Source organism: Tupaia chinensis, unplaced genomic scaffold (assembly GCF_000334495.1).
Source record: "Tupaia chinensis unplaced genomic scaffold, TupChi_1.0 Scaffold000217_1, whole genome shotgun sequence".
In the NCBI taxonomy this organism is placed as follows: domain Eukaryota; kingdom Metazoa; phylum Chordata; class Mammalia; order Scandentia; family Tupaiidae; genus Tupaia; species Tupaia belangeri.
Window position 1 is genome coordinate 3,986,507 of NW_006159692.1, and position 13,036 is coordinate 3,999,542.

At 38.2% G+C, this 13,036-nt stretch overlaps 1 protein-coding gene across 1 annotated transcript in view; it reads left to right on the plus strand.

The window, feature by feature from the left end:
- Positions 1-13,036, plus strand: part of BTAF1 (B-TFIID TATA-box binding protein associated factor 1) — a gene marked incomplete at its 5' end in the record, with an annotated part of 79,058 nt that overhangs the window by 52,456 nt on the left and 13,566 nt on the right. The window contains 9 exon segments of the mRNA XM_014587528.1: positions 2,343-2,491; positions 5,011-5,163; positions 5,405-5,526; positions 5,617-5,784; positions 7,667-7,744; positions 7,880-8,009; positions 10,296-10,437; positions 10,519-10,649; positions 12,863-12,988. Of these exon segments, the coding sequence (XP_014443014.1) occupies positions 2,343-2,491; positions 5,011-5,163; positions 5,405-5,526; positions 5,617-5,784; positions 7,667-7,744; positions 7,880-8,009; positions 10,296-10,437; positions 10,519-10,649; positions 12,863-12,988 (1,199 nt within the window).

Consider the following 13,036-nt stretch of genomic DNA (forward strand, 5'->3'; position numbering starts at 1 on the left):
AGCAGGAGTCCTGGAGGTCCAGGCAGCAGGTTCTTAAGGATGCGTTGAGGTTGTCCTGCTATCGTAATCATAGTGCCTGTGGAAAGCCGGGAAGTTAACGTGGGAAACACCTACCAAAGTATAGTCAGGAACACTTAGCCCAGGGAATAACAATATGTACCTAAACGCAGACTAGTGCTACCGAATTTAGAGGCTTGTGATGTGTGGGGCCATTTTCCCAACCCAACAGGAGAATCTTGCAAGTGCCTTTTGATGTGTTTCTTGTTGATTTTGGAAATAATTGAGTGTCTTGGATACCCCATAGAGGATACTGAGCAGGAGAGAAGTTCTGTACATTTTAGTTATTTTCTTTTTAATAGATTTATAATACCTTAATTTGAATTTAGATTAATTTTCACTCAAGGATGTTTGACAGTAATGTTTAAAGGTATTTGGAAATATTTTTGGATTTAGAGTCATTCAAAGTATTGAGAACTTCTCTAAGTGTGTGCTATCGTACAGTTGATGCTTAAACAATATAGTGTTAGGGGCACTGATCTCCCCTACACCACATCATCCCCTCACCCCACACATTTGAAACTCTTTATCCCCCCAACACTTAACCAGTATAGCCTCATCTTGAGCCTTATTAAAAGCATTCAATTAACATATACTTCATGCTGTATGTAGTCTATGCTACATTCTTACAATAAAGTAAGCCAGGGAAAAGAAAATGCTATTAGGAAAATCAGCAGAGGAAGCATATTTACAGTACTACAGTATATTTCCCAAGTATTTATTGAAAAAAAGTCTGTGTATGGATGGACCCGTGCCATTCAAACCTGGGTTGTTCACGAGTCAGCTGTTACATCGTAAGCAGTAGATTCCCTACTGAGTATCCTGATGCCCTTACCCTTTCGTTCCTAGTTGGTACAGCATCTGCCTCATCTTTACATGTGCCTTCAGTACCCCAGCACAGCAGTGAGGCACATGGCTGCTCGCTGTGTGGGCATCATGAGCAAAATAGCCACCATGGAAACAATGAATATTTTTTTGGAGAAGGTTCTTCCCTGGTTGGGAGCAATTGATGACAATGTCAAACAAGAGGGTGCAATCGAAGCACTTGCCTGTATCCTTTTTTATTTGTACAAATAATTCAGAAATTATATTCAGTTTATTTAAAGATTAAAATAAAATTAATCTATTCAAACGTGCATATTAATAGCCTGCTTTGTTCTGTAGACAATTGCTCTTTTACATTTTATTTCTAAGTATTTTTATATTCTAAGTGTTACAAATACATTTATATTTTATTATGAAAATTTTCACTTAGAAAATTTGAAGAGTTACTATTTTAAGATATCTTTAATAGGCAAAATTATTTTATGTACTCTTGAACTATGTATTTATTTAGTGTAATTTGTCTTTATTTGGTTTATAATATATGTTTTAATTAATATTAATCATGTACCATGTAGATAGTCCCTGTGTTATAAACATAAATTTCCCAAGTTGTCCATTACTTGGGTAGAAAATTACCAAAATGTATTAGGTAACTAAAAATATAAGCCCATAGCTAAGATATGGTAACCACTGGCATTCTTTAACCTAAAGTATCTAAAAGTTATTTATAAGAGCAAGAAAGATGGATGACTATCATATCAGTAGAAACTTTGGTTCAAAAATGCTGAAGATTATAGGAGCTCTTACTCAGCCCAGTGAGACACTAAGTTTTTGAATTTTTTCAATGTTAAGCCTAGTAAAAATATTTTCTTACACAATTGTTTTATGTAAGATATTTTATGTCATAAACCTTAGTAATTTCACTTTTTAAAGTCTAATTTATATTTTGATGGTTGAAGATGAAGATGTTCTTTGAATTTCATTAAATATAAATTACACATATATATATATATTTTTTTTTTAAGAGAGAAATTTTTGCTATAGGACATGTGTGCTCACCAGAGAGACAGAAGGTGAGAAATCACACCCCAGTGGGGATGGCCATGCCACAGTCCCTGCCCCTCCTCTTGGGATTTTGGGCACACACACACACGCCCAGCACGAGTTTTAAGCTGCCCGGCCCAGGACTTGAACTGCCATCGACTACGTGGGAGTCCAGCAACATAACCACTCTACCATCTATTGGTTCCAGTATAATTTTATATTCCTAATCTTCAGAAAGTTACATGATGTTTTTAAAGACGCAGTTGTGTACAGATGCTATTATAATTGAATGATAGGCCTTGAGGGACAGTTGTAATGAAGAAGAGAAAACAAGAAACCTCTTCAGAAATTACATATTACTTTGTGAAAACATCTACCTCAGAACCATTTTGCACTTTCCTTAATCATTTACTCAGGTGTAATGGAACAGCTGGATGTTGGTATTGTCCCATATATTGTCCTTTTAGTTGTTCCTGTCTTGGGAAGAATGAGTGATCAGACGGATAGTGTAAGATTCATGGCCACACAGTGCTTCGCCACACTGATTAGACTCATGCCTCTTGAGGTAAGTTGAGAATACTTGATGTGTGGGAATTCATGTTTTCTATAACCTCATCCATAATTGTTGTTCTCTTTAAAGAACATGTCAGGTTGGGCCCAGCAGATGGCATGACGGTTATGTTGCTGGACTCCCATGTATATGACCATGGTTCGAATCCTAGGCCCAGTGGCTTAAAACTCATGCCAGGTGCATGTGTGTTCATGCCCAAAGTTCCAAGAGGAGAATGGAGGAGAAGGAATTGTGGCATGGCCATCCCCTCTCAGGGGTGATTTCTCACTTTCTGTCCTTTTGCCTCTCTCTGTCTCTCTGGCGAGTGCACATGTGCCCAGTAGCAAAAATATCTCTCTAAAAAAAGAAACAGAACATGTCAGGTTAAAAAGAATTATTTTTATATTTCAAAGCATTAAGATTTTTACACATTAATAGGTACTTTATTTTTTTAACACAACATTTTAATTTAAATAAGAAATCAAATACTGTGGCTCCTAAATGAATAATTCATTGATGCTGTTCTAGAATTGTTCTTAAGTTTCTCTGGTGACATTAGATCAAGATTCTGGATTGAAGTTTAGACTCTAAACTTGCGTACTATACATGGTCCCTTATTGATGGAAACATGCAACATATGACTGTTGTCTGATATTTTCAAGTTTTGTGATCTTTATTTTTTGAAATCTTTATTTTTTCTTATTCAAAGAATTATTTTATTTATCAACATTATTATTTTTCAGTTTGCCATAGGGCAGAGAGACAGAGAAAGTGAGAACACAACCTCCCCACGCACCCGGGTCAAGACTTGAACCATGGTTGGCCATGTGTGATACAATGCCTCAACCACCATGCCTCTGCTGGCCCCCATAAATCTTTATTTTAAAAATACAACAAACCAGACAATGATGGAACATGAGGTTGAATGTATCCAGGATGGATTTATGAACACTACAAAATTTATCAAGGAAATTCCTGGAATATTAAAGACTGTATATTGTTAATATTTTTTTAAATAGCTAATTCAGCTCAAAATTTAAATAGTTTTACATGTGCTTTTCTTCAATATATTGTACTTTGATAAGCAGCAGAAATGCTTTATGTATAGTTCACATTTTATCTCGTGGAATGTTAAAAGAGGTGCACTTGAGTCATGTAATAAAGATCATTCTCACTGTGCTATCAAGGACATCAGTGCAAATATTTGTAAAAACACTAGTGTATGACTGTGAGGAATGTAGTGACTGCTAATGTATTTTGGTGTTGTCACTTTCATTCTTTCTGAGGCACAGTTTTGCCCACTGTAATTTTTGGAGCATCAGTACAGATGTCAACACTGAAAAAAAGGCAAATTATGTCTGTCTTTTAAAAATTATGAAATAGTTGAAAAAGTCTTGGGAATTCACCAGGACCTTGCAAGACCACATTTTGATATATCAGTTCCACAGGACATTAGAATATTAAAGTTGAGAGGGCCCTATAGGATTATTTAAATATCAGTAAATGATACAACTTTGAATCTTTATTAAATAATATGCATGTGAGAAGGTTAAGTTGTAGTTGTAGTTGGGACCAGCAGAGTAATGGTTATGTTGCTGGAGTTCCACGTAGTCAACTGTGGTTGGAGTCTCAGACCTGGCAGCTTAAGACTAACACTAGGCACATGTGCGTGTGTGCCCAAGATCCCAAAAAGAGAGTGGAGGAGAAGAGTGGCAGTGTGGTCATCACCCCTGGGGGGTGATTTCTCGCTTTCTGTCTCTGTCTCTCTGGTGGGTGCAAGCGCCCTATAACAAAAATCTCTCTCTAAAGATAAATAAGTGAAATATAGTAAAATAAAATATCCTCTATGGGGATTAGCAGATGGCATGATGGTTACATCACTGGATTCCCACATAGTCAGCTGTGGTTCGAGTCCCAGTTTAAAACTCGTGCTGGGTGCATGTGTATGTGTGCCCAGGATCCCAAGAGGAGAATGAGGGAGAAGAATGAAGAAGAATGAAGAATGAAGGCCATCGCCTCTTGGGGGTGATCTCACTTTCTTTCTCTCTGTATCTCCAGCAAGCACATGCGCCCTATAGCAAAAATCTCTCTCTCTTGAAGAAGAAGAAGAAGAAGAAGAAGAAGAAGAAGAAAAGAGTTAAAATATCCCAGATGTGTTTAACTAATAGTCTGGGTAGAATTTTTAATGCCTGTTAAGTCCTTTAAACACACTTATCTCTAAGTCTTAAAATTAAACTATTTTAAATAATTATTTTATTTAACTTTATTTATTTATTCATTTTAATTTGACCAGAGAGGGAGAGAGCAAGAGAGAGAAAGTGAGAAAGCAAGCCGCCTGGTCCAGGACTTGAACTGTGTTAGCCATGTGGGAGTCTAGCATCCCCAACCACCACGCCACCTGCTGGCCTGAAAATTAAACTATTTTTGAGTTACTTTTTTCTGTGTACTTATGTTTGGTAAGGTTTGAAAGTATTTGATACATCTGAGAATGAAGAAATTAATTATGAGTTGTGATTTAAAAAAAATCATTTTAGGCAGGCATTCCAGATCCTCCAAACATGTCAGAAGAACTGATTCAATTGAAAGCCAAGGAACGACACTTTTTGGAGCAATTGCTAGATGGGAAAAAATTAGAAAACTATAAAATTCCAGTGCCAATCAATGCAGAACTCAGAAAATATCAGCAGGTGGGTTTTATACTTATCTTATAAATATGAATAGTGACTTTTCCTTTCAAATGTACTGTTTTGAAAGGTGTTTAAATGTAATGGTTTTAAAATTGATTTATTAAAATCTTGTGATTAGTGTCTCATAGACATTTGTTTCTCTCTTGCCTATAGGGATTTTTGGTCAGTGCAAATTTTTTTTATAAAAACATATCTATGGTGTTTACATTTATAAATTTTCTCTTTTCTCCCAACCCGATAGGATGGTGTGAACTGGTTAGCATTTCTTAATAAATACAAACTTCATGGAATTCTGTGTGATGACATGGGTTTGGGAAAAACTTTACAGTCCATCTGCATTCTAGCAGGAGATCATTGCCACAGGTAATTTAAAATGTTATTTTTAAGTAATATTTCCAGATTCTGAGAAATAGAAACAATCCGGTTAATGTATTGTGTTTTGCTGTTGTAAAGAGCCCAGGAATATGCAAGATCGAAATTGGCAGAATGTATGCCATTGCCTTCCTTGGTGGTTTGTCCACCAACATTAACAGGCCATTGGGTGGACGAAGTGGGTAAATTCTGCTCTAGAGAATATCTCAATCCGTTGCACTACACTGGACCTCCCACTGAAAGAGTAAGGTAAGAGCTGTACAGCAACAATAAAAAAAAGTGTAATCTTTTATTTTAAGTAGTTTAGAAGAATAAGATACATTCAAATGAATTCTATCACTGGTTAGCTCTTTTGGTTATAAGACACAGACACTTTGTTTGAGAAAGATGAGTGTACTTGGGATAGACGTAGTCAGTGAAGCTCAGCCAATTCAGGGACGCTAGCCATCATACAGTTGGTTGGGTTTTCTAAGTATCAGAGCGAGGGAGCTATCAAGAACCAAAACCATTCTGTGTAGTACCTCCCTTTGGAGAACCTTGTGACTTGTGTTGTATTCTCATCTTCTCATCCCTCAGAGTTCCTCCCCTCCTCCTGCCCTCTTCCCTGGAGTGCTTGGTCCCCAGCCGCTGCTCCACCTGCCTTGCTGTCAGTGGCAGCACTACCTCCTCTCGTTAACTTTTTTTTTTTTTAAAGTTTTTGTTACAGGGTGTGTGTGCTTGACACAGAGAGGAGAGAGAAAGTGAGAAATCACCCCTCAAAAGGATGGCCACACTGCAGTCCCTTCTCCTCCATCTCCTCTCAGGATTTGGGCACACATACATACATGTCCAACATGTCTTCCAAGCTGCCAGGTTCAAACCACATAGTCAGCCATGTGGGGTCCAGCCACCTTAACTTCCATGCTGACTACTGACAATCTTGATAACTATTATAGTGGTTACATTCCTAACTGTAAATTTTAAAGAGTGTAAGCTCATTGATTTCCTTTCTTTTTTTAAAGCTTGGGATAGTCATAGGTCATTAATTATTCCATGGATTTGCTGTTTTAATAATAGTTAACATTATTGTGAAATAATGTTTAAAAACGTCTTAGTGTTAGTGTTGGGCACTTACTGGCTTTGCATATACATATGTATTTGCATATACATAATGAGACATTTTAGGGTTGGACCCAAGTCTAAACATGAAATTCATTGTTTCATAAACACATAGCCTAGAGATAACTTTATATAATATTTTTATATTGCAGCATTTTGACTGCAACCCATTGCGTTGGGTCAGGCAGCTGTGGAATTTCTACCTGAGAAATCATGTTGGGGCTCAAAAAGTTTTGGATTTTAGAGCATTTCAGATATCAGATTGTCAGATTCAGAGTCTTCCACCTGTACTGGAAATGCCTGATTGACTTTGTTTCAGTCGTGTTCCTAAATCAGACCTTGTGGTCAGAAATAAAATACTGTGAACAGCGCTACCTTAACCTCCCTGCTGCCTGCTGGCCCTCTTGTGAACTATTTCAGTGCTTATATTCCTAACTATAAATTTTAAAGAGTGAAAGTGCATTGGTTTCATTTCATTTTTTTAAAGCTTGAGATAGTTATAGGTGACTGATTATTAAATCTGTTTTATGTCTTTGGTGATTTGTGGACATGTGATTGATAAGCCCTATATCAGGGCTTGCAGGTGGCATGGTGGTTAAGGGCGCTGGATTCCCACACGGCCGACCGCAGTTCAAGTCCTGGACCTGGCAGCTTCTTTTTTCATGTCCCCCTTCTCTCTTTCTTTCTCTCGCTCTGTTCATCTCTGGTCAAACTGAAATAAATAAATTAAATAAATATATAAAGTTAAGTAAAATAATTCCTTAAAAAAAGTTTAAATAAAATAAATAAACATCTCAAATAGTCAGGCTCTCATCCCTTCTCCTTAGACTGAATAGGGCATTAGACTGAGTCATAAGAAAAATGGCCTTTCAGGTCGCAGGGTCATAGGTATGACATAAGAGGAGGGGACCGTTGGGCTTGGGGTGCAGATTGAAAGCACCTGATATCAGGGTAGCTGTACTTTCACCATTGAGGTTGTATCACAAACTTTGAAGAGCCCCTGTTTTCTAATTTTATTTATTTTTAAATAAAGATTACAGCATCAAGTGAAAAGGCACAATCTGATAGTGGCTTCGTACGATGTTGTGAGGAACGACATAGATTTTTTTAGGTAAGAATTCAAATGTTTTTCCTTAGAAAAACTGTAATTTGAAGACAGTTATTTTCTTCAACAATTCTTAATTCCTAATTTGTAATTCCTTACATATGGTAAAGGAAGCTAAAATGTCTATTTATTTTCCCTTAGAAATATTAAATTTAACTACTGTATTCTTGATGAAGGCCATGTCATCAAAAATGGAAAAACAAAATTATCAAAGGCAGTAAAACAACTGACTGCTAATTATAGGATTATTCTTTCTGGAACACCAATTCAGGTAATTATTTACTATTCTTTTTTTTAAACATTTGCCTGGTAGGTAGTAACCTTGGCATTTGGCACTGGACTGGAGAAGAGGTTTTAATGTTTTTGGTTTATAGGGATGATGATAATTTTCCAGTAATTATGTATACTGGTTCATTTGGTCCATAGCAGTCTCTGAATAAACTAGGTTTTAAAAGTCATATTTAAGATGTAACATGGGCTACATAAAAGTCTAAAGTCTAAAATATGAAGGGTGTAAGTCAGACTCTGGTGAACACTGGCCACTCTCCTTCTATAGAATTACCCCACAATCTGCTTGGGTATTGCCAAGCTAGAGCCGGCCCAGCCTCTGTGGTGCAGTTGGTAAGCGTACTGGACTGCAGGGCTGGAAGCCACATGCTGACCACAGTTTGAGTGTCCAGCCTGGTGAGACTGAAAACACTCCTGGCACACGCCTGCATGCCTGGATTTTAGCAGGCTAGAGGACTGGAGAATGAAGACGGTCTCATGGAGTGGCTGAACACTGGGTTCCTTTTTCTTTCCTTCTCCCTCATGTATGTGCTCGCTTTCTATCTTGATGGGGGATGAAATAGAAAAGGAAAAGAAAAACTAGAGCTGATTTGGTGGAAAATCATCTTCTAGTAGAACTGTGAATACCTGATGTCAGGACTAATTGAAAGGAAGCAGCTGTAGGAGTTCGTTTTGGAAAAGCAAGGAGATGGCTGTGTATGTAGATGTGTTCAGATGCTTTTGAGAAAGTCTGCTCTCCAGAGGGATTGGCTGCAGTTGTTCACCTCTAGGCCGGATAGCCATCTTTGGTGGTAAGATATCCTCAGTCGTTCTCCAGTTAATGGGGGTTATAAACACCAAGTGACCACTAAGATTTCTTCCAACTCTAAAATGGATGATTCTTTACTCAGACATTTACTATTTTATTTTGTTTTAATTGGTAGAGTTTAGTGAGCTTGCCAGAGAGAGACAGACGGAAAAGAAGAGGGAGAAAGCACTCCATGGTGGGGTGTGGCCATGCCTCAGTCCCTTCTTTATCCTGTTGGGATTTGGGGCATGCTCATATACCTACATTGTTTTTCAAGCTGTCAGGGCTGGAATTCAAACTGTTATTTGTGGTCAGCCATGTGAAATCTGCTTCCTTAACCACTAGGCTACTGGGCTGGCCCTACTTTTTCTCTTAAGTGATGGACTGAATGTTATAAGGATTAGGGTTTTGTCCATTAAATGAACACTAAGAACCACAAGAGAGAAACAACTATAAGCCTCATTAAGTTTAAAATTATATGGAAGCATCACAGTAATTTTGTATTTTTTTAATAATTATTTTTTATTTTAACTAGTTACTTAAATTTGACCAGAGAGGGGCAGAGTCAGAGAGATAGTGAAAGCAAGAAAGCAAGCCACCAGGTCCAGGACTTGAACCACGGTTGGCCATGTGGGAGTCCAGCACCCTTAACCACCATGCTATCTGCCACAATCATTTTTAAATAGGTTATTGCTTTTACTTGGTTCAGACATCAAAATAAGTTTTCTGCATTTTAATTGTTTGCTCAAAGTCCCTCTTTCTTTCCTGCTTAACTTTAGCCCTAAAGCTGTAAAGTGGGCTTTTGGGCTGCAGAGCCATCCATGGTCAGGGATGGAGCCTGAGTGGGATTAGGGAGGTGTGAGGGAGGGCAGCCCAGCAAGCTGAGCCGAGTCTGAGCAGGGGAGGAGGTGACTGGAGGTGGGGAGCAGGTAGATGGTACCCTAGGGTCCACACCTACTGAGAAAGCACCCAGAAAAGTGTTTTTTCCCTCCACAAAACATGAGTGATCAAATTGGAAAGAACCAGTGCCTGTGCCTCATGACCCTTAAGTTCTGGGCGGGTTGGACTTTAAACTCTTCCAGGCTTTCCTTTGTTGAAGAACTGATGGTGTTGGCCAGATTCCTTACAATTTGCCATTAATTGGAATGTCAAGGATGAGTGAAAAGATTCAGAAACTTACTCGTCTTTCTGCTCTTCTGCTTACTTCATAGATGCCAACAGTGTAGGGTTTAAACACTATAGAGCAAAGTTAATTCTGGTGGAGAATTGATGAGTACCCTAAATAGGATAGAATATTTTCTCGAAGTATATAACCTAATTTTACACATTAAGCTAGAGGTTTATACTGTATACCTAAAAACGAGGTGATACTCTCATCTATGTTATCATAATGGACTTTCATTAATATTCCTCTTTTTTTCTTTACGTATAAGGAAATGATCCCAATATAAAAGGTAACTGATGTTCCTTTATTGTATTCAGAACAACGTTTTGGAGCTGTGGTCATTATTCGATTTCCTTATGCCCGGATTTTTGGGTACCGAACGCCAGTTTGCTGCTCGATATGGTAAACCTATCTTAGCGAGTAGGGATGCTCGAAGCTCCAGTCGAGAACAAGAAGCAGGTATAAAAGAGATAATTATAAACTCTGTGTAAGTGAATATAGTTTACTTCTTTTTTTGAAGCCATTTTTTCTTATTAACAGGTGTTCTCGCAATGGATGCACTGCACCGCCAAGTCCTGCCATTTCTTTTGAGAAGAATGAAAGAAGATGTTTTGCAGGACCTTCCACCTAAAATTATTCAAGACTATTATTGTACTCTTAGTCCTCTCCAGGTTAGGAATCTGGTGACTAAGTTTGTCAGTGGTATGCTTATTAACAGAATGTTTGGTATGAGCCCAGAAGCACTGAGTAAAGGCGCTGACCTTGTGGCCTTTTTACTTTAATCCCCAACCTTTAGGGATATTCTGTTTGAAACAGAAAATAGATGAGGCCCAGATAAGCTGTTTGGGTCAGTGGGTGGAAGTGGATGTGTGTATTTTGAATGTAGCATTAAAGTCCAGTATCATAGTTGTTTGTGTATATGTCTAGTTAACTGAAAAGATCACAAGGTTAAAATGATGAGGAAGTAGGGCCAGCCTGACGGTTAAGGCGCTGGCTCCCTCATGACCGACTGTGGTTGTAGTCCTGAACCTGGCAGCTTGCTTTCTCACTTTCCCTCTCCCTCTCTGTTTCTCTCTGGTAAGCACATGTGCCCTATAGCAAATTTAAGAAGAATAATAGTAAATTAAATTAAATTAAAAATTCTTTTAAAAAATGATGAGGAAATAAGCCAACATGTATAAGGGCTAAAAACTTGCTTGTGGGTATTGTCATAGCATCCTACAACAGCATTATGAGTATTATGAGTCCCCATTTTTCTAATAAGAATGGTGACAGAATAGTTAAGTAACTTGCTTGTAGTTGTGGAGCTTAATATAGGTCATGGCCAAGTTTCAAACCTTGGTCACTGGGACCTTACCTCCTTTAAAATATTATTATAATGCCTATAAATGTTCACAGTAAATTTTGCCATTTACACAGTTCTGAATTTTGTACACCGAGATCATTATCAAAGGAATTTATTGTTACCTGGACCTGGTACTTTTTTTTTTTCTTTTAAAGAATTATTTTATTCGATTTCATTTATTTTTAATTTGGCCAGAGAGGGAGAAAGTGAGAGAGAGAGAGAGAGAGAGAAGGAAAGTGAGAAAACAAGCCACCAGGTCCAGGACTCAAACTGCAGTTGGCCATTTGGGAATCCAGCATCCTTAACCACCTCGCCACCTCCTGGCCCGCCTAGTACTTTCTAAGGATGTAAGCAGAAACTTCCTGTTTACCTCTGTGGTAGAACTTTCTGTTTTGAATGTCTGCTGGATGAAATAGGTCTGTTCCAGTCTTGGCGGCTGGTTTAGTATGAACAAACGCAGAGAAGATGCACAGGCACACCAGAACCTCACTGCTTCTCCTCCTCCCAGTTGGTCGATAACCTGTTAGTACTGGGGCAGGACACCAGAGCTCTGTGGTTCTTTTTTAACTAAGTACTCACCTCTCGGGTTCCTCATTCCTTCATTTGCAAAACTTGGACCATATTTCTTCTGAGGAATAGTTTAGGGGTAATGAAATGAAGACTTTCAAAAGTAGATATAATAAAGAAAAGGCCATATGAAAAAATCTGCAGTGGTTTATGGTAGTGGTGGTGCTCGAACATAGGCACAAAACACATGTAAGTAATTTGGAGGAAGGGGGCTCCAGAGAGAAGTGACATTTCAGCTTGGTTTTAGTGCTCATAGGCTCTTTTTAAAAAAATTTTTAAAGAATTAAGTAAATAATTTCATTTATTCATTTATTTTAATTTGGCCAGAGAGAGAGAGAGGAGGAAAGTGAGAAAGGAAGCCACTAGGGCCAGGACTTGAACTGTGGTTGGCCATGTGGGAGTGCCCAGCACCTTAACCATCACGGCACCTGCTGGCCCTGCTCATTAGGCTCTTATACTTTGATCTGTTCTTTAGCCTTCTAGGTCTTCTTCCCATCACATTATTTTAGCATGTACAAGGCAGAACCCCAGACCCCAATGTAATGCTTTAAATTTGATATGAGTGCCTGTTAGCTGGTAGTAACATATTCGCACTCTTCTAAACTTTGATCTCTTGAACATATGTGCGAGGTCTTCACTAGGTAACTTCATTTAAGGAAGATTGTTCTCCTTTTCTAGTAAAGGGTCAGGTCCTCTTTTATTGATGATGCGTTTATTTTCCTAAACAGTAGAAAAGCGAGTCTAGGACTGTGTGACTAGTCCGTTTACTGTCTGAGCAGTCAGATTCACTGTGTTCTTGTTTGCCGAACGTGGAGTGGATAGTCAGCTGTATCAACAGTGCATCATAGGTATCATTGTTGGGTTTTGTTAATGAGGGCTGATTAAAGTTGCTACTGTCTTGACCTTTCCTAGTTATATACTTTAAACCATTGAAATTAAATGCACTTACTACTTTCACGGGTGATTTTACAGGTTCAGCTCTACGAAGATTTTGCTAAGTCTCGTGCCAAGTGTGATGTGGAGGAAACAGTTTCTTCAGCTGCACTTTCAGAAGAAACTGAAAAACCAAAGCTTAAAGCTACAGGCCATGTATTTCAGGTACAGATTAGTTTCCTTTTTAAATGTTGCAGAATGTTCTTCAGCAGG